The 22,194-nt window shown below is 46.4% G+C and overlaps 1 protein-coding gene and 1 pseudogene across 6 annotated transcripts in view; one reads left to right on the forward strand and one right to left on the reverse strand.

The window, feature by feature from the left end:
* CNOT10 (CCR4-NOT transcription complex subunit 10) overlaps positions 1-22,194 on the forward strand; it is a 1,248,840-nt gene that overhangs the window by 304,147 nt on the left and 922,499 nt on the right. For all 6 annotated transcript variants that reach the window (XM_069648815.1, XM_069648816.1, XM_069648817.1 and 3 more), the window contains one exon: positions 4,134-4,282. In XM_069648815.1, coding sequence (XP_069504916.1) covers positions 4,134-4,282 — 149 coding nt within the window. The remainder of the gene's footprint in view (positions 1-4,133; positions 4,283-22,194) is intronic.
* Positions 454-915, reverse strand: LOC138570346 (small nuclear ribonucleoprotein F pseudogene; annotated as a pseudogene).

A 22,194-nucleotide genomic window follows, 5' to 3' on the forward strand; every position in this document is an offset into this window, starting at 1 on the left:
ACAGCAAAGCATATGGCAAGTGGGCAGTAGGAGACACCATCCCAGGGCTCAAAAAATTAACAATTGGAAAAATAGGAGGAACAACTGAGCGGCGAGCTCGTAATACCAAAGGGGTTGGAAAAATGGAGGCACATTGAATGGTGTAATGCACCTTTTTTTGAAAGCTGCAGAGAACTCCAGAGAAGAGAAGTCCAAACTAATAGGACAGTGTACTGCTTAGAGCGGTGGTGCATAACTTGTTTAGCTGTAGTGCCAAATGTACCACACAAGCCCCATAGAGTTGGTTAAACTATCCATGGGAATAAGTGGGTGTTGGGGGCATCAGTGCATGAATCTGTGTTAAACAAAATACATATTTTTTTAATGTGTACTTTTTACTTTTCTACTGCAACACCTAGCCTTTTAGAGAAGAAAGTTTGTGTAAACCAACATTTCTTCAACAGATCCACAAAACAAACTGTCTGCCAAACACAAATTATACTAACTACGAGACATACAGGGGCTTCAGATTTTCATTCTCTCATTTCTCCATCTTCTTCCTCCTCCACTCCTCGTATATAGAGCATGCTGTTGCATCGTATTAAAACTTCCCACAGATGTCCAGACAATGCTCCATCAATGTATTCTTCCGTGTCTGCCAGCTGCATGTTCATATATCCATCTACAGATGATACCAGACAGCCTTTGAACTCCTTTCCCCATTTCAGTTTCACCATTACTGACTTGCCGGTCAGTCAATTGAGAAAAGGCTTGGGGTTCAACAGTAAACTTGTGTTTATTTCCCCTGAATGGGAAAACACAAAAAAAAATTGTCCCCGGGACCGCCAAAACCAGTGTGCTGCGAAAGAAGATGATACATAGCCTTTTAATGGTATTACCACTGTAAGGTGGTGGCAGGAGGAGACCGACACACATGTGGAATGATTTTGGGCAAATACTTTAATCCTTAAAGAAATGAAAAGAAAACCTGACCTTTCCCTAACCATAATTGGAGGTTTCCCTGCCTTAACTAAACTCTAAAGCAAATGTCAGAATGTCCAAAAAGAAAGTATCCACCACAGTGTCAAAATCCTATAAGAATGGGGTTACTATTGGTTTTGTTGGTGTATCAGAAGGTGATGTTGGTTGCCAGTCAAAGGATCGAACCTAAAGGGTCGACAGGTCAAAGGATCGATTTTATTATTTTTTTTCATTTTTTGGGGTGGTCCCCCAACCCCCTTTTTTTTGCTAAAAAACACTTTTTTCCCTAAACGAAAACCTAAAAATATAATTTAAAAGAAAATTCGATCCTTTGACCCATCGACCCTTTGGTGTCGATCCTTTGACCTGTCGACCCTTTTGATTCGATCCTTTGACTAGACACCGGTGATGTTACTTAGAGCAAATAATGTTCACTGTTTTCAAGATAATTTTATATGTAGAGTGAGCATAGGAGAACATGAGACGCTGGGACGGGGTGTTCGAGAATGGGTAATTGATGTTGAAAAAGGGAGGTCAGGAAGAAAATGGTTGGATATCTAGGGCATAAGATATCAGAATAAGAGGTTACGCCAAAATGTTAATTTGTGGAAGGAATAGAAAAGTAGAGTTTACAAAATATGAGGTAGAATTGCAGTCGTTTCTGAGCATGGGTGTGTTCTACTAAATGTTTAAGAGGTTCATGGAGTGGGTGGGTCAGATGAGATCTATACTAAAGATAGTTGTGGAGTGTCAATGGAGTGAGAGTTGGAACCGAGAGTTTGAAAGGATAAAGAACAACCTTGATCGTCAGTGGCACTTGAACAATATGATGCTAATGGTCCAACAGGGGTTCTAGTGGACTTAAGTGATAGCTGATTGGGTGCAAATAAGGAAAGCTCTGGTGAGATAGAGATGGGTTGCGTTGACTTAAGCAGGTGGGGACATTCTAGAATAGTTTGTTCATGATGAGGGTGTGTGAGAGGTTCTAGAGAAGGCGAGGTGGGGAGCGAGGTGGGGAGCTGGGCACAGAGCAGAGGTGAAGGCATTATGACAAGAACCTGCTTATTTAATAAAGATATTGAACCTGCTCACTGCGTCAGCTTTGACTTTATAGCACAAATATTTTAATTTTACTGCAGGAATCCCACAGGATTCCTGCAGAAATGTCAAGACGCCCTTGGGAAGGGGATGGGGAGAAACTGTGGCACAGGAATCTTACGAGTGAATAGGATAGAGCCTGGGAGAATTTACAGAGTGGGTCCGATTCAGGGGGCACCTAGAAAGGAGGAAGGTTGCACATGGAGAGAGCCAGTACCAGTGGTGTTGGGGGTAGACATTTTACGTGTTTTCCCATTTCTGCTGTAATTGACAAACAAGGTATTACCACTTGAGCGATTACCGGGAATGATTCCCATGGCAATACAAGACTGCATCAAGGTAAATGCAGTATGTTACCGGGGCATTTTCCTAGGGGAACTACCACAGAAATTAAAGAAGAGGGGTGGGGGGGGGGGAGACATTGGACATTAGTCAGTGGCTCATGCATATTTAATAGTTGACCTGAAGGGGACATCACTCCTGGGCAGTGGGATCTGATTATTTAATAGTGAGGGGAATGTGGTCCTTTGCTGTAGGTCCAGCTAATTGACCATGGCCACAGTCTTGTAACTTAATTGGTGCAATGTAAATAGTGGACACAGCCATAGGCTGTGGCTGCTGGACAAATCTTTTTGTCTAATTGCCGAAATGTTGAAAGATCATGGCGGGTGGGGTCTAGTTAGTTACTAGGCAGGGGTATATGGGCCTCAGTCATATGCTGGGACCACTAGCCATGGGCAAAAGCCTTTTGACCGCATTCTGTGTTTTTTTTTTTTCTTCTTCTTTTTTTATTACACATGGATAGTGGCCATGGCTGAAGACTGTAGCCATCAGTGATGGAGAAGATGTCACATAACAAAACCCTTGATATTAATAGAAAAACTTAGTTCAAGCATAATTAAGATTATACAATTCATTGCATCCAAACCCAGTAAACCACCGGGACCCTTGTGCTGATTTTATTTGGCATGCACTGTCTTCTATCAATTTTTCTTCTGAGCACAGTGATTTTCCTACATTCGTGATATATTTTTGATATATTTTTTCAATCCTAGTAGTTTGTTGTTTAATTGCACAACCACATATTGGGGTAAGACTGTTGGACAGTTAGTGTATTCAAAGGAGAGAGTATATTAAAAATAAAACCTGTTAAGGCGATGTTTGGTGGAACTGCTGTGTTGGCCCGAGCACTGTAGTTCTGAGTGACATTGTTATTCTTTAGCACGCATAATGAGGAGGCTCTGCCTGGTGCATCTTGTACCAGGCATCCGGGAGCCTAGCTCTAAGCTTGGATGTTAATTTTATTAGAGTCAAGATAAAACAATTGTGTTTTTCTTTTTTTTCCAAATAATTTCTGTGCATCTACTTACGAAGTTCATTATTAACACCACTTTAACCGTTGAAAGCCTTTAGGGTGGATATACACATCCAAAATGGAGCATGGGGAGGATAATACCGGTTACTGTTGTAGGGACCCCTGAGCAAATATGTTTTGCCCTTTTTATTTGGGGCCTTCGGAGGAGCTGGGCAAAAACGTTAAGGCAGTTGATGCAGTCAGAAGCTCATCGTATCCGATCTGAGGCTTAGCTGGTACAGAGTTCTAAAGTTTTGGCACAGGCAGAGTGAAACTAAGAAAAGGGAAAGTTGTCATCTTTATTCCTCTTCTTCTCCTAAATCACCCTCCCACTAACTTGGTGGCTAACACAGATGTCTCAAAGGGCAGAGTAGGGGCTGCAGTTGCAATCCTCTGTGGTCATTTTAGCAAGCTGTGGTTTAACTAGATCTATGATTCATTGAGCATTTATTGTTGGTACACCCCCCATCTAGTCACTCGTGTTGGAGAATTGAAACCATAGAATGAAACATGGGATGAGTATGCATAAATTTACATTTATTTGAAAATGTATAGCGGAGCAGAGTGATAAGACCTCTGCGAAAGGCAGTTTTTGAAAATGTGCTCAATGCATTATGTTATGTTAATGATGCTTATTATTGTGTGATGCAAAGGGTTCTTCTGACGTTCGTAGTTAAAAGCACAACTCTGCATCATGTTTGTCTACTACATTGTTTTTCAGAAGAGAAGTTTGGCCAGGCTGTTTGCTTTATGCTGGTAGATCTGTACCTGCTAACTCACCAAACCGAGAAAGCCCTACATCTACTTGTAGTTCTGGAAAAGATGATTTTGCAGGGAAGCAGTAACAATAAAAATGGGAAGCATAATGAGGTAAGGTGTTTGCAGTCTTCCTTTTTAACAAATGTTGATGTTCCTTAGTTTGTAGAATGATTGACAACTAGGATCCTATGGTGTGGGTATGCTTCAATCTTGTAAGCTCTATGTGCAATACCCTTAACCTGTCTTCCTAACGGCACTCACGACCTAGCGGCAGACTTTTATTGTGTGTCTGTAATAGATTAACAATGTGGCCTATGTGACGCTGGTGGAGCCTCTCTAATATTGCAGATGTAGGAGTCTGACACAATGGTGGCATGTTGGTGGCAAATACTTTTATTTATATGAATAAAAGGAAAAAGAAAACCTATCTTGCCCGATTTCTAAGTCAGGATGTCCAAAATAAAGAGTTCACTTTCCTGTCAAACTTATTTCCTTCCCATACATTAAATGCTAAGTTAAACTTAAGAAGAGCTGAGTCTCCAAGAGATACAAAGTGAGACTGTATGCTGTTGGAATGCCTCCCTTCCTCAGACTGCAATCACGTTTCTAGGAAAATACAAAGTTTTGGCTCAAAACATTCTCAAGGCACAGTTCAGAGAAACATCAACACTCCTTACTGCCCACAGTTGTGTTCACTATGGGGTTTTTCCTGGTCCTGGCTAGCATGCAGGGTTAAGAACCTACTTTCCAAGGTCCTTTGTGCACTACTTTCCTTAATCTTCTCGAATAGGGGTATGACTCCCTTGCCATGATCTGCTCATAATGGTGGTGTGGGGGGGAGGTCTATCTCTCTCCCTTGAAACTTTCTCAATTTTTTCAGACAGTTCAACACGTGATGGTCGAATGTCTCCATTCCCCTGGCATTTTTCAGGCTTCTCTGGCAGTTCAGCCAGTGTTGGGGGGAATGTTTCCCGTCCCCTGGCCTTTCAGGCTTCTCAGAAAGTTCAACAAGTGATGGGGGAGGAGGGGCAATGTCACTCTTCCCCTTGGACAGCCAGCGACAGTCTATCTTCTTCACAGTTCACTTTTGTTTTGTTGTCCTCTGTTCTTTATTTCTAGGGGATTGGGTCCTCCGACGTATTCCATATCTATGACAGTAATCACCACAGCTGTGCTGCTTCAGAAAATCTTTCGCCGTCTGCGTCCTGCGTCGATGTCATCGATACGCCGCCCTTGAGGCCCTCCTCCGACGTCACTGGATGTTAGAAGTAGGACGCACGGCGCCCGTAGCCTCAGTTCCGTTGCGAAGTTTTCCTTCGTAAAAGGTCTACCTCGTCTTCCACCCCGCGTCCGGGCTTTAAGAAGTGCGGAGACTGCGGGTCCAAGATGTCGGACTCGCACAACGCCTGCCTCTGGTGCCTCGGGGAGGCCCATGACACGGATGATTGTGTCGACTGCCAGTCGCTTACGTCCAAAGCCTTGCAGGAGCGCAAGAAGAAACTGTCGGTAGGTAAGGTGTCCAAGCCACGGAAGTCGAGGTCTGCGGGGCTTTCGACGGATGATTTGAGGGGCGACTCTCCGCACCATTGTCAGAAGTCCAGTGGGTCTTGGTCCCGGAGTAATTCCCGCCACTCCTCTGCCTCTTCGAGGCACTCCCGGAAGCGCCGTCATCGGTCGCCTCCCCGTCCTCATCCGAGGACTCCGCCCGTCGGCGGGTCGCTTATCCCACCAAGCATGCGACGCCGGAGGAATGGGCTTCCTTCGGGAAGAAAATGTTAGCGATTCTCGAATCGCAGGGCACTGGTCCGTCCGCGCCTCCGAGTGGGGTTAGTCGTGATCGGTCGAGATACCGCTTGTACGCCTTCGGGCTCGGGTGGTCGGCACGATTTGCGGGAAAGGTCCCGCTCGGACAAGGGGAATCGTTCTGGTCATGCCCGTTCCAGGTCCTCGACGCGCTCGAGACCGTGTGCACCTGTGGCGCCGATGTTGTCGAAGGACTCTTTCAAGGCTTTGCCTCCGAAGAAGTAGTTGACGCCATCGGCGCCCAGTCCATCGAGGGACACGCTCGGGGCTCCCCCCTCGAGGCCTGTGTCGACACCGTTGATGCTGTCGGCGCCGCATTCAACGGCGATTCACTCGACGCCTTTTGAGGCTGTTTCGACGGGGGTGCCCCGGGGCACGGTGGAGCCCCCTAGATAGGCTCTGGCCAAGGTCAAGCATGGCTTTGTTCCACATTCTGTGCCATCTTGAGTTTATTTCGGAGGTGGATGAGGGCTCTGATGATGGCATGGTTCCTGATAACGGTGCCAGATGAGATTCTCTCGGGCCATAGTCAAATTGAGGACTTGCGTCCGTCCCTGTATGACGCCAGTGGTCTGGACACCTCTCCAGAGGTGGAGTTTTGTAGGCCTGAGTCTGGCACGCATGCTGACTCCTCGTACCGGCGCCTTATGTCTAGGGTCACCGAGTACTTGGGGTGGTCTGCTCCCCCGGGGGAGTTTCTTCAGGATGACCATACCTCCTTGACCACGGTCCACCAACTGACCCGGTACTGCCGTTCCATATGGCTCTACCAAGCCGAAGGCTTGGACTGCTCCGGTGAGTCTCCCGGCAGTGGGCACCCCTGCTACTTGCCCAAGCAACCCACTCCGGAGAGTTTGTTGGTGCAGGCGTCGTATCCTACCATCCCTCCTGATAGGGACGACAAACGTTTTGACGGTTGGGCGAAGAAAGTGTTGTCTTCAGGGGGTATGGCGCTTCAGGCAGCCAACTCGGTATGTGCCTTGTCTCGTTTCACGCACACTCTGTGGAAATGTTTCCTTAGCGGCTGAACATATTCCCAAAGGGGACGATCGGTATGGTTTTCTTGCTATGGTCCAGGATGGCAAGGATGCCATGTGTGAGGCCGTTCGGTCAGGTTTGGACATGGCAGATTGCGTCAGCCGGTCCATGGCGACCATCGTGATACGCAGGTCTGCGTGGTTGCAGAAGTCGGGGTTTGCTCCTGATGTGCAGGCCCAGCTCCTCAACATGCCCTTTGACTGGGAACATCTTTTTTGGCAGCAAGGCTGACAAGAGTCTTGAGAGGTTGCAGACCTCCAAAGCTGCAGCGAAGTCGCTGGGCGCTGCAGTTTGACAACCTCCGCCTTTTCGTCCTAGGGGACAGCAATGGAGGGGAGGTTCCTTTCGTTATTACTCATCCATTGGTAAAGCGAGAGGAGCTGCCAGTCAAAGGGGCCACTGTAGGAGTGCCACAGGTGGAAAACAAGGTACTCGAGGTGCCAAGGACACTCAAGCAGCTGCCTCTTTGCCCTCAGGCAACGCCGTAGCCGCTTCAGCTCAGTCATGAGGCCATGTCCCATGGTTCGCCGGTTGGGGGAAGGTTGGCGGAGCATCTTGTAGAGTGGCGCGCCATTACTTCAGATGTGTGGGTTCTGGAGATCATAGCCCACGGCTACTGTCTTCCTTTCCGGCAGAGGCCTCACAACAATCCACCGGGGAATCTCTTTGAAGAGTCAAGATCCGCTCCTTGCGCAGGAAATTCAATCCCTGCTGGCGAAAGGCGCCATAGAACTGGTGCCTGTAGTGGAGAGGAACAAGGGATGGTATTCCCCTTATTTTTTGATTTCCAAGAAAGGCGGGGGATTGAGACCCATCATGGACTTGTGCAGTTTGAACAAACTCCTCAGGAAGAACAAGTTCAAGACTGTTACTCTTTCTCAAGTCCTCCAGGCCCTTCAACTTCAGGACTGGTTGGTGTATCTTGACCTCAAGGACGCTTATTTTCATGTGCCGATCCATCCAAAGCACAAGAAGTACCTGAGGTTCGCGGTTGGCGACTCGCACTTTCAGTTTTTGGTCCTGCCGTTCGGATTGACCTCCGCCCCGAGGGCCTTCACCAAGCTCATGGTAGTGGTGGCAGCGCACCTCAGGAAAGGGGGGGGGATTCACGTCTACCCCTACCTGGACGATTGGTTGATCAGGGCGCGCTCTCCAGATCAAATCCTGGATCATCTGTCAGTCACCAGCCACTCCTTCCACAAGCTGGGCTTCTCCCTCAACTTGAAGTCCCATTTGACACCAACTCACAGGCTCCAGTACATCGGAGCAGTGCTCGACACATCCCTGGGGCAGTGTTTTCCTCCCCAGGTGAGGGCTCATCACATTCAGCAGATGGTGCACAAGTTTCATCTTGCCCAGAGTCTCCCAGCGTTCGAGTTCTTGAAATTGCTCGGCCTCATGGCATCCTGCATTCTTCTGGTGCCAGAGGCCAGGTTGCGTATGTGATCTTTGCAATGGGCACTCAAGCTCCAGTGGTTTCAGTCCTCCGGCAGGATGTCAGACCCTGTTCAGGTGCCGTCCTCAGTCACCCAGTACCTTCTGTGGTCGGCCGTCGAAGACAATCTGATGAAGGGGGCTCCATTTTGCCTACCCTGGCCGGAGGTGATGATCGTGACGGACGCATCCATCACGGGATGGGGAGCTCATGCCAACGAGTTGACAGTCAGCGGCCGTTGGTCTCCGTCGGAGTCAAGACTCCATATCAAACTGTTGGAGCTGAGGGCCGTCAGGCTAGCCCTGAAGGCTTTTCTGCCGACTGTGCGAGGGAAGACTGTCCTGATCCTGACGGACAACACGGTAGCCATGCACTAACTCAACAAAAAGGGGAGGGGATGGGGTCACTTCCTCTGTGCAGGGAGGCGATGCAGCTCTGGTTCTGGGCAATCCAGTAGGAAGTTTCGATCGCGGCAGTTCACCTGGCCGGAGACAAAAACGACACGACGGACGCTCTGAGCAGGCAGAGTGCGATCGCTCACGAGTTTCTCCTGGAGATCTTCGCCCTTTGGGGGAACCCTCAAGTGGATCTCTTAGCCTCCAGTGTCCACCGGAAAAGCGAAAGGTTCTGCTCGCGGGAATTTCCTCCAAAAGGAGCCTTAGGAGACGCGTTCGTGGTGGAGTGGTCATTCCCATTGCTGTCCGCGTTTCCTCCAGTCCCTGTCATCCCGCAAGTGCTGTGGAGGTTACGAAGGTTCGGTTCCCGGATGATCCTCATTGCACCGGCGTGGGCCCGGAGGACGTGGTACCCGGACCTTCTCGACTTGTCCATCTGCCCTCCATGTCGTCTTCCCTACCGAGACGATCTGCTCTCACGGGAGGGGGGTAAGGTTCTCCATCCAGAGGTCAGGTCCCTCAATCTTCACGCTTGGTTTCTGAAAGGTTGAGGTATAAGGATTGGGGACCTCCCTGAAGACATGATGGAGGTGTTGCTTTCGGCCAGAAGGTCTGCAACAAAGTCCCTGTACCGTTGCCGTTGGAGAAAGTTCTGCGACTGTTGCAGGGTTAAGAATGTGGATCCTTTTGCATGTGACATTCCTGTGGTTCTGTCTTTTTTTCTTTCTTTAGCCCACAGGGGCTTGCAAGTGGGTACTGTTAAAGGTTACCTGGCGGCTGTCCATATTTAAGCGCTCGTCTGAAGAGTGTTAGGATTTTAAAATTCCTTTAATTTCTCAGTTTCTCAAAGGGCTCACTAATGTGTTCCCTCCGTCACCTTTCCAGGTGCCCGGTTGGGATTTGAACCTTGTTCTCAAGTTTCTGATGGGTGCTCCGTTTGAGTCTTTGCATTCATGCCCTTTGAGACTGTTAACTCTTAAAACTGTATTTTTGGTTGCGTTCACTTCCGCTCGCAGAGTGAGTGAGTTACAGGCACTTTCAGTTAAGCCACCCTTCACTGTATTTCATAAGGACAGGGTTGTCCTTAGAGTTCGTCCTTCCTTTCTTCCGAAGGTGGTGTCGGAATTTCATTTAGACCAGAAGTTTGTTCTTCCGGCGTTTTATCCTCCTCCACATCCTGGTATGGAAGAGGAGAGGCTCCATACGCTCGATCCTAGGAGAGCTTTAAGCTTATATTTCACGCATGTCCCGGGTCAGAGTGGACGATCAACTCTTCATTGGTTACGCTGGAAAGCGTTTGGGACAAGCTGTGACTAAGCAGACTTTGTCTCGCTGGATTATTCTGGCTATTTCTCAGTGTTACCGATTGGCGGGTAAGGACCCACCGGTAGGCTTGCGGGCCCATTCTACCAGGGGTATGGCTGCCTCTACTGCCCTGCCTATTCCGAACATCTGTGACGCAGCCACCTGGGCTTCGATCCATACTTTTGTATGTCGCTCCTCCCTCGCTTCCATCCGTGGGCAGGATCTGGCCATTGGCAAGGCGGTCCTTTGCTTCGCAATTTGATTGGGCATTCTAAATTTCTTGTTCTAAATTCTTTTCCCACCTCCTTGCATTGGTACTGCTTTGGGAGTCTGTCATAGATATGGAATACGTCAGAGGACCCAATCCCCTCGAAGAACAAGTTACTCTCTTACCTGGTAACGTTCTTTTGATGGGATTGTCAGACGTATTCCACATCGCTCCCTCCCTGCCTTCCCCACTACAGAATTTCTTTTGCGATTGCAGCTTACGTTTCCGCAAGGCTTTGTGTGGTCAGGCTGGCAGAAGACTGGTGCCACACGTTCTGGGGAAAAAACTACAACTGAGGCTACGGGCGTCGTACGTCCTACTTATAACATCCAGTGACGTCTGCCGTCGGAGGAGGTCCTCGAGGGCGGCGTATCGATGTCATCGACGCAGACGCCGAAAGATTTTCCATAGCAGCACAGCTGTGGTGATTACTGTCATAGATATGGAATACGTCGTCGGACCATCCCATCGAAAGAATGTTACCAGGTAAGAGAGTAACTTGTTCTTCTGTGTTTCGCACAAATAATTGTGGGGGTGGACCTCCTGATCTCCGTAATCCAAAGTAGGCCCACATCTTAAGATGCAAGTGCACGTTTGTCCGTAAAGCAAGTTTATTGTGCAAATGGTTGGCAGGAGTTAGATGACGCAGTGGAATCAAACTAATCTCGAGTCTCCTTGAACCACACAAACATTTCAGATTATATACGTTTTCAACAGTTAAAACACGCCCACATATTTTATTACAGATCATCCCACCCCTTAAATGATTGGTCAAACCTATACAAAGAAATCCAATCAGTTAGTACCCAGGCTATCATTGGACACATTTAGTTAACTATCATCACCCTTCAACATACATTTGCATCAACTCATATTTACAGCACACCCCTTCTCAAGGTATTACCATAGGTTGGTCATGATGCCAACAAACCTAAATCATTACAAGTCCCAGCTGACCGGGGACTTCTAACCCTGAACGTGATGCACATGGTCTTCGCAAGGACACATAAACAATACAAGGAGGGAGAGAAATAACAAGCTCCCTTTGAACTGGAGATAAGTACCTCATCTGCCCAAACCTGCCGGCGTCCTCATTTCACACTAATCGATAAGACTACGAATTCAGCACGCATGGCCTCGGGAACCTCGCTCACATCCTGCCCTTCCAGACACACTGGAGCCAGAGGTGGGCTTCAGGGCTGAAGCCCACCAAAGGCAAGATGAACAAAGGGCTCAAATCTGCCTCAATGCACAGAGTAAAACCCAAGAAAGACCTCACAAACAGAAAATAGCGAAAAAAGAAGACGGGGGCCATTTTAACAAAATCGTCACCCATGGGTGCTCTACTCCAGCTGAGGGTTCAGCGTGCTGTATGAAAAATTAAACACACTGCCACCAGCTATTTAAAGTAGTGAGAGTAACATACATATGTTACATGAGAATGTAGGATAAGGGGCTACTAGGTAACATCCCATCACTCCACATAAGATGAGGTGTGCTGAACCTACAAAGAGAAGAGGTAAGTAAAGTCAATTTCACTTTTCTATTCTTGGAACTGTATTTCACCCAAGAAAAATTATTTAAACCTTATGAGAAATCTAATGGATTATACTGGGACACTGCACTGAATGTGCTGTGTCACCTAAAACACAAAATCCAAATCCTGTCAAAACCCGAGGGTGAGAAATAGGTCTTGCTCACTCCATGGTTAACATAAAAGTCCAGCAAAATAGATGGGGGGGGGGGGGGTCTCCTATGTTTGAAGGGAATTAGCACAGAAATGAGAATTTTCCCTAACGGTGCCCGCTTGCCCCGTCCTTCCACGTCTCTCGGCAGTGCTCTCTGCTGCCTACCCGTCTATTCAATTCAAGAGGCGCCCAAAGACTGCAGGTCTCAGTGCACTTCAGATCATCACCAATGTACCCCCTGCTCGGTAGCATTTCTCGGCGGTCACTCTGCTCGCCCAGCAAACATGGCAGGCGCTATCTTGACTCAGTCGGCGGTGACTTGTAACTCGGCCCAACTTCTCTTGTCTATCGTCGAATGTCAAGGCGCTCCCGCCTTTGTGTGCCCGGGCTGTTTCGGATTCACAATACCTGCTTGGGTGTCAAAATAGCCGCTTGAAGACGGATTAATTAAGGATGAAGCAGGAGTTTGAATTCCTTCATCCTCACGGCATGGCAGCTAGCCACGCCCCCCTCAGTTATGGAATCACTTAGTAAACCAACCCTGTTACCGGGATACTTTTCGGAATAGTGGAACATAGAATCAAGGAACAGTATAAACCTCTAACTGCTTTCAGGATAACGCCTGGTTATACCAGATGAGTAAGACCTTATGGTGTAATATACATTTACAGTTGCTTTTCCGATCAGTGGAACACAGACTAGGGTAAGCAGTAACTCTTTAACTTAGTTTAGGATGGCAATACGCAGACCAAGTTAAGTAAAACCTACAGTACACTTACCTTGAATGGCTGATTGCCATTCTTAATAAGTAAAACCCAAGGCAGACTTATTCTAGACAGGCTATACAGCAGGTCCGGGGAAGCACGACCCATTTGGTCATCTTATACACCAATGTTCTGAAAGAAATAGTTAAGTGAAGCCAACATTACCTTTGGAAAAGAGCCATAATTAATTCACAGGTAAGTAAAATAACCTTACTTCTGATGTTTGTCAATCTGCTTAGAATCAAATGCTGTGCATAGTCCGACATCCATTGGTAACCGCAGAGTATTGCATCTTGCCTTTCGAGAATCGAAAGGGGACATCGACATGGGCGTGCCTGTAACACTATCCCTATGTGACGTGTACTGTACCCAAGATCCCTCACGCGTTGAGGTCCCTCCGATTGTATTTTTTCTGCCAGTAGGGAGCCTTATGACTATTGTGAATGAGTACAGAAAAGAGAGAGAAAGTAGTAAGACGTTTAAGTTCCTTCCACCCGAGCGGGGAGGAAGGGTGGACGCATGTGAATCTAAGCAGATACAACCATCAGAAATGCTTTTACGGTAAGTAATGCATGTCTTCTGATGTTTGTCAATCTGCTTAGAATCACATGCTGTGCATAGACTAGCGAGCAGTACCCGGAGTTGGAGGTGGGTTGTGAAAAGGTACAGTAGTGAAAAGATGGCTTCGTATCGCCTGTCCCACCTGAGGAATCAGACCTAGAGTGAGTGTCTAGGCAATAGTGTTTTGTGAAGGTGTGTACAAAAATCCAGGTTGGAGGTGGAATATGCTCTAGGCTTGAAGGGCAGTTCTCTCTTTGCAAGATGGTAGCAGAGTGTATTGCAACTGACAATCCATCTAGAAATAGTGGATTTGGAGACTGAATCTTCTTCCTTTCCTGTGGCCACTGACACGAAAAACTGATTAGTCTTCCTTAGTTGACGAGTTCTTTCCATATAGAACATGACTGCTCTGCGTACATCCAGTGTGTGCAGGGTTCTTTCCCCCAGGCTTGAGGGATTTTGAAAAAACGTTGGTAGCTCTATTGACTGATTCACATGGAACTTGGAAATTAATTTAGGCTCAAATCTAGGGTGCGTGCGTAAAAGCACCTGGTCTTTGTGAACTGTTACGAAGGGATCTAGAATAGATTGTGCCTGCAGTTCACTTACCCCTCCTAATGGAGGTGATTGCTATTAAAAAAGCAGTCTTGAGGGTGAGGAAGACTTGCTTTATGCATCGGCTCGAAAGGAGCTCCCATAAATCTAGTTAATACCACATATAAGTCCCATCCGGGAGCTGGGTTCGAAATGGGATGGTGAATTCTTTTGACCCCTTCCATGAAAGCCTTAATTACTGGTATCTTCCACCAGGTCACTTTTTGTTGTGATGTTGTATATGCTGAAGGTGCCGCTAGGTGCACCTTTTAATGAATTGAAGACTAGGCCTGAGTCAAGTGAGTAAGGTATAGGACAATGTGAGTGGGAGTCAGTCGATAGGGTTGATGCTCTTTGAGTTGCACCATATGACAAACAGTTTCCGTTTACTAGAATAGCAGTATCTAGTGTTAGGTTTCCTTGCTACCCTGAGAATGTCCATGCATCTCGGAGGAAGTTGCAGGTGCCCAAACTCTGACCTCAGGAGCCAGGCCGCTAAATTCAATGTCTGCGGACATGGGTGAAGCGTCTCCACTCTGTCCTGCCACAGCATGTTGTACGGGCAAGGTAGTTTGACTGGAGGAGACGGGGTCATTTCCTTCAGGTGAGCGAACCAGGGTTGGCGGGCCCACATGGGGGCCACCAATATCATTGTGACTGGTTCCTGGTACATCTTGTGCACAATCTTGTTGAGAAGGGGAGTCGGGTGGGGGGGTGGACGGGGAAAATGTTAGAACACCAGGATTTGTCTTTCACGCAGTTGTCTTGCACTCGGATGGGTGCTTCTAATTCTTTCCGCATTATAAAGAATTCCTTCATACTCTAGTTAGCTTGCAAGATTCTGGAGTTGTAGATTTCACGTTTGGCCAGAAGTATTTCCCTCTTGTATAGAGATGATATATCTGAGGTTAGTGTTATTTTCCAAGGAGTGGACTAATCTCCAAGAGCCCTCGCATTGTCTTTTTTCTGTTCGCTATGATTTCAAGTGTGGAGTGTAACATGAATTGAGGTGGGCTTTGGGCTTGCTTTGTCTCATTTTTAGTGGGGCAATGGAGTCAAGTGATGCAGATATTATTTTGGTGTACTTGTTGACTAACGAGTTAGGCTCCATGCTCTCCAGTAGAGAGTTGAGGGTGGAAAGAATGAGGGCTAATACTTTCAGTTGTAATATTCTTTTTGTTCCTTGTTTGGCGGTGGGCCTTTTAGTTGCTTAAGTAAATAGGAGGTGGTGGTCTGTCAGACCTGGGGAAGGGGGTTATAGCCGAGATTGATGCGTTGCAGTTGTAATCTGCCACCCAGTCGAGTTTTCTCCCTTTGTTGTGTGTGGGGAGGTTCAATCTCTGGGTGAGGAGCAAAAGTTCAGTCAGAGTGTTAGCAACGCTTGTTGCATGTTGATCTTTGGGGTCATTGAAGCCCTGTTTAAGGTCCCCTAACAGTAGGACTTGTGAGGTACTTTTTAAGTTATCTGAAAGAATGGTGGAAATGTCCTCCTCAAAGGAACCGATGGGACCTGGAGGGGGACGAGGGGGGGGGTCTGTATATGAGGTGGATGGTGAGAGTTTGGGAGTTGGTAGTAAATAGTTTGGCTGTGAGGGTTTTGCAGGATTTGATGTCGAGGGACGGGGCTACTCTCAAGCATAGGTTAGATTTGGCAATGAGAGCTATGCCTCCTCCACGAGCCTCGCATCTATCTGGTCTTAGGATGGTATAGTAATTGGGAATCACTAGCATAAGGACCGGGCTTGCACCGGCGTGTAGCCAGGATTCGGTAATGGCCAGAAAGTCATAATTTTCAGCCTGGATATGGTCGAAGATATCTGTGGCGTGTGCGACTATAGATCTGGCGTTTATTAGGGCGCCCTTGAGGTCGACAGGTAATCTATCTGGTGATGGGTGGTGTAAAGGACTAGTAGAAGCTAATGTAGTAGAAGCTCCCATTGGCTGTAGATCGATGAGGGGGTAAGGTAGATCGGACTTCAGTAAGAGAGGGATTAAGCAAGGAGTCAGAGGGCAGGTTGTTAAGCGTGATTTTTTCTCTAGTAGTGGTTTGCCTGTTTTAAGCTTTCTCTCGTAAAGTCTAGGTTGGTCGAGGAGCTGGCCAATGGTTCGAATAATTTAGCTAGCCTAGAACTGAGCCTTATATTTCTCAAGGTAGTGTTACATGGTGTAAAGGCATAAGGTGGTTCCCGATAAGGGTTTGAATTACTTGGCAATTGTTTATGGCAAAGGTAGTTGGGATGAGAAAAAGTAGGAGTGGTAAGCAAGGTCATTGTTGTGTTCGTTATGGGTTTACAGTAGGGAGCTAGTAGACTAGTGTGTTTGATGGAGCCAGCTAGTGAGCTTAATGCTATTAAGGGGACAAGGGAGACCAGGAGTAGCACAGAGATATACATCTTAATCTGGCGTTCGATATCATTGTTACACTATCGCTAGGGCAAGACACAGTAGGGTTGTACCATGTAATGGCTGTGCAAGTACAAGTTAGTAAGTCCAATAGGCAATTGTTGATACATGGCTGTAGTAGGTGTGTGAAGGGTGGTAACAGGTTGCACAGTGGCTGCAGGCTGGATGGGCACCGTAGTATAGTTGGCATGAGAAAGGGCTAGTTCACTCTAGGATGCAGGTCGGCGTAGTGCATCGCACGTAAATCGGACCAAGGTGGCCTGTGAGTAAACCATTGGTATATAGAGACAAATTCAGAGACAATTTGCAGGTGTGTGGGCCGTAGCTATAATAGGTGTGTAACACTATGGCCCAAGTAAGGTGTAATACAGTACAGTTTGAGTGGCAACATGTGCGGAGGGGCCGTGAACACTATGGCACAGATGAGATATAAAGCGGTGTACCAGTTAGTCGGCTACTAAATGCAGATGACCTTATATTGTTAGACCAAACGCAGGTTGTCCTCCAAAGACAACTGACCGCATTGTCATATGTAGAGATAAATGGGTTGAAGATTAATGTGTCAAAATCAAGAATATTGACCCTGGGAGGAAAAACAGCCCCAAAAGAAACCTCGCTCGGCCCAGTCTGGTATTTGAAGGAGAAAAACGAAGTGTAGTCTCATCTATTTCCTACCTTGCAATGTGCATTAACAGTGCAGTTGACGCCCAAAGGAAGGACGTTGTTAGAGGTAAGATTAGCAACTTGGCTGTGCAGGCTTGTCTTTTATCAGTCAGATATTGCAAGTTCTCATTGAAGCGGGTCATTGAATTCCATCACCTTAAAGTCACCCTGATTCTTACATATGGAGCAGAGGCCTCATTCACACACCCCACATCGGTCTCACCCAAATTGGAGGGCATCTTTTGGAGAAGGGCTCTCGGCCTCCCCCAGGGTTTGCCTGTCCATTTAATCAGACAAGTGTGGCGCACATCCTTGTATGCCATTACTGTATGGAAAACCCTGGCCTTTTTTCGCAAATGTCTGCTCGGTGAAACGGTAGGGGGCTTTGAGGTTCTGAACAACGCACTTCGGATGTCCGCAGACACCATTTTATAAACTTGGAAACTGATTTGCAAGGCGATACTTCACCACTTGGGTACATCGGGAGACTACTTGAAAGGTCAAGAGAAAGCTCTACTATCAAGACTGGATAGACACATGTGAAAACACCACTATTGGGAATCTTTACGGACACCCCGACTTGGAATGCAGACTAAGAGGAAAACTTCCTAAATATCTTGAAAGATTTCCAAGTCGATTGCCTAGAAGCCAGTTCATGAGATTTTGTATGAACCTTCTGTCAACTAGATAAATAACTGAAGTAAGGTAAAAAAAAAATAAACAATTGAGAAAGTTTGAATGCAGATTTTGCATTTCTCTAGTATGCCCGGTCCTGCGCGAACAAAGAACCAGGGGGATGGGAAGATTCCTAACACATTTCACTACGCTCTCTGATGAGGAGTGGTGGGTTCTTCTGCCTAGAGGAGAGCTGGTTTCTAATAGAAATGGTTTTAAAATGGGGGTATTGCAGCCCTGCAAGGTCTCAGCATGACGTGGGATGGCTCAAAATGCAGGTCTTTGTGAGTCTTGTAGGTCTCACCAGGCTTTGGGTCAGGGTTGTCCTTTTTGGGATCCCCTGGTCGATTGGAAAGAAGGGTTACAGCAGGCTCCGGCTACACAGCAGGCTCTCCGGTAGCTGGAAATCGATACGGCTGTCGTTTCTTGATCTTCCTCTTCAGTTTTAGCTCCAGTGGTCGACTTGTCAGCAGCTTTCAGGTTTGGAGTATTTAACAGGAACTACAGCACAACTTCTGCATCTCTCCCTGCATTTTACTGAAAGGGGTTCTCTTTTGTCCAGTCAGGACAGCCAGCACTCCATTGAGACTGGGCTCCTTTCAGGTAAGGTGAAAGGCAAAGGGCTGCAGGGATTTGGACTCCTCCCTCGATTCCTGCTTACTCATACACTCACAATACAAACGATTTCCGGGGAAGACAAAACTCCCACTGCATTCGTTCCCGCCTAGTACCCTCAAATTACAAGCAAACAAGAAATGGCAGAGAAAAGGATCCCCTCTCAACTATGTGTGGGAGCACCCCCATCGCAGACACCTGGGGGAAAAATAGCAAGACCACTATAAGCGTGGTGTCTCACGAAAACTTACAATAATTCAAAACCAGGGTTTTTGATTGGACCAGGATAGTTGGGACAAAGCTTCTGCAAAAATTACATATTTTATTTTTATAATAAACAATTTTCTCAATAAATTAAACATAAATATACATAAAAATGTATTTTCAATTTAATCCGATAAAACACAACCGCAACAAATTGTCGTGCATAACATAATTCATATACTCCAAATGTAACACAAAAAACACAAACTTCTCATCTCAAAGTATAATTAATTATATCATACGAGACAAAATAATTCACATTAGACAGGGAGTTCAAGGCATGGGTGCTGCATACACCATTCTTCACCTGTTACGCCCCCCAGGCAATACTTCAACACATGTCTGAGACCCTACAATACTTTACTTCTCTCAAATACATCAAACATTTAAATGGAGAGAGAGGACCACATATAAAGTCATTTTTCGACTAGAGGAGGTCCCAATTGTCTTGTTAATATTTATACTTCATATGGACCTTCCCTTCTCCCAGTTTCGACCAAACGACGTCCAAAACTACAATAGTGCTGGCGCCTATCTTCCTCAGGACTAGACTCTTTAGAATACTATCTTCATGAGCCACCACCTCAAATTTTTATTTGATTTGTAACATAAGACATACGTAAAAACATTATAAAGCAAAACTCTGCAAAACGGACTGTTCACAAACCAATCAGGGTCCACAAATAGCTTTTGTATCTAGTAATTTGAGCAATTCTCATACCCATTGCTCATCAGTGGGGCTCCAGTCGGGTTGATCTCTTCCCTCTTTATAAGGGTAAACTGCAGTGTATCAATCCTGCAGATAGAAACAAGCAAGAGGAAGTAGGACAAAATCGGCCTCTTGAACTGTTTCTCATCATTGCACACAAACTTGTCAAAAGCGTGAAAGAAACCATCAACCTGCCTCCCATGTGTTTCCAATTATACAATTTCCAAATCACTTCTCATTAGCCGCAAAGGATTTTGTCTCTTTCTCATACAAGTGAACAGAAAATGGCCACTCAAATAAAGCAAAATCTAATTTCAGGAAAAGAAAATCAAGCCATTTTTTAGTGTTCTCGTCCATGTTAAAACAACCCAAAGAGAGCCTATTAACTTGGCTATGTCTCAACATGATGGACACCGCATTAACAACAATGCAACATTTTCATCTTTATGGGATTCTAAATTAGCTCACTCAGGGAAAATAGCAGTATTTAAATTCTACTTTTACACAAAAGCTATGGTTTCCTTCTTATGTAATACTTGTAAAGTGCGTTTGATTAATCCCACTTGTGAAAAACGAGTGTCTTTCATGCCTCGTACGGCACATCCTAAACGGAGATAGTCGAACATCACATGCACACTAAGCAAAGCTAAAGACAGTCTGGACTAAACGGCAGTACATTTTTAGAAAAATGGCGGCGCTTCTCTCCCTTACTGAGGCTGAATTAGCAGCCTGCAAGTCCCTTACCAAGACTGAATTAGCAGCCTGCAAGTGAAATTGACTAATTCATAAAGGTAAAACCACTGCCATCAGCCATTCAAGCAAACTTGCAATTGTAACAAAAATGTTACAGGTAAGTAAGAAAGGAGGGATACATTGTATCCCCTCAGCACTCCACATAAGGTGGGGTGTGCTGGCTCACTATATAAAATGTAAAGGGGGATGAAAATCCTTCTTCACTACTTGGTAACTGTAGTTCACCAAAGTAAAGGAAAGTCAAATTAACAGGGGAGCCCATAGGGGCAACCCAGCCTAAGCCCAAAAGTTGTAGTAAACTGTAACTTCAACCATACATTATGGAGAGACATAAAAAGGTCGCCCATAAAAAGAGTAGAAGACTAGGTGAGAAAGGGAGGGTAAAAAGATTCCCCTTCACCTAGGGACAAGGTGAAATAGTTACCTAGTCAGGGCAAATATTTCTGGGATTGACATAGGCCGGGAAGATTTATCATAGATATGAAAATCTTACCGCAGTCCCTAGCTATGCCTGATGGACTCTCCATCCTCCGAAGCGACAGACCCGATTCCAGAGGCTGCGTCTTCGTCACGCTTATTTTCAAAGTCTCCCTTCAAATTAGACTTTACAATATCACCTTGGAGGGTAATTGTGATGCACTATCGGTCAAACAATCCACCACCCCCACTGACTCCATAACCATCCATGTAATCTATCACCCTCCAGGCCCACCTCTATCCTTTGAGGAAGAACTCCTTCACACCTTAGGAGACAATATCTACCCGCTACCAGAACTATTCTGTTAGGGGACTTAAACTTGGGCCTCAATGACCCCATGGACCACAATGCACCCTTAGCTTCAGACACTGCGTAACCGCCCCCACTCACAATAATGGTTGCACACTGGACAGGATAGGTGACCTTAACAGCCAGGTTGCCATCTGTTCTAATTCCCCATACCCGTGGTCAGACCACCACATCGTGACATTTACTTTCTTACCTACTATGCAGCCCACACATGCCCTGCTGCCCTTTCCGCCTACCTGGTCCTGTGGCTTATGCAAGATGACTAAAGAAAATCACGTCTGTTCTCTCAACTACATCCTGAACACCTTCACTCTAATGACCCGAGTTCTTGCGGTGACATCTATTTGAGCATACTGACAATGTCAGTGGACACTGTAGCACCACTAGCTCACCGTAGGGCCAAATCACCAGGACACATTAACTCCTGGTTTACCCCCGACCTCCAGGAGCTGCGTACTAAAACGCCTGGCTGAAGCCACCTAGAAAGTCTTCCTCTGATGCCCTTGAAACAATGTTCAGGAACACTTCCAGACAATATAAACGGGCCATTGTTGCAGCTAAATCTGCAGCCTACAATACCAGTATCACCAACTCCAAATCCAACACCTTAGAGTTATTTAGAATTCTTAGGGAACTGGAATCCCCGTCCTCTCCTCCACCATTACTAAAGATGAGACTTGGTGTACCAACATCCAAAATTCCATGCTTGATCAAATAAATTCCTTACATAAGAAAATTGCCTTAAAACGAGCCTCAATCAGTCCTTCCCCTGCCACCCACAACTTCCAGCCACAACACCCCTTATCCTACTTCAGGGAGATCACATAATTAGAAACTTCCAGCATCCTCAAGAACCTAAAACCATCAAGGTGCAAAGGCCACCATCATGAAGGACTGCTCGGAAGCCTTAGTCCCCTTGATCACTGTTATCAATGCTGCTTTCTCCCCGAGCCTTGTCCCCTCCAACATTAAAGAAGCCTGGGTACTCATTTTACTTAAATAAACTGCATTGGGTCCGGCTGTACCCAACAACTATCGGCCAGTAACAGTCCCTTTTTCTACAAAAAATCCTAGACAGGGTAGCCTAAATCCAAATACAACACTCCCTGGAAACTGGCCACATCCTAGCAATGCGCCAATTCGACTTGTGGCCAGGACACAGTACAAAATCAGCCCTGCCCGATTTGAAAAACCAGCTTGATATCAGGGATGATGGGAAGCCAGCTCTCTCCTCCTCCTTGACCTCTCAGCTGCCTTTGACCTGGTTGATTACCAAATAACATGTTGCAACCTGTAGCCGGTA

This window comes from Ambystoma mexicanum, chromosome 2q (genome assembly GCF_040938575.1).
Source record: "Ambystoma mexicanum isolate Mex_15411 chromosome 2q, UKY_AmexF1_1, whole genome shotgun sequence".
NCBI classification, from domain to species: domain Eukaryota; kingdom Metazoa; phylum Chordata; class Amphibia; order Caudata; family Ambystomatidae; genus Ambystoma; species Ambystoma mexicanum.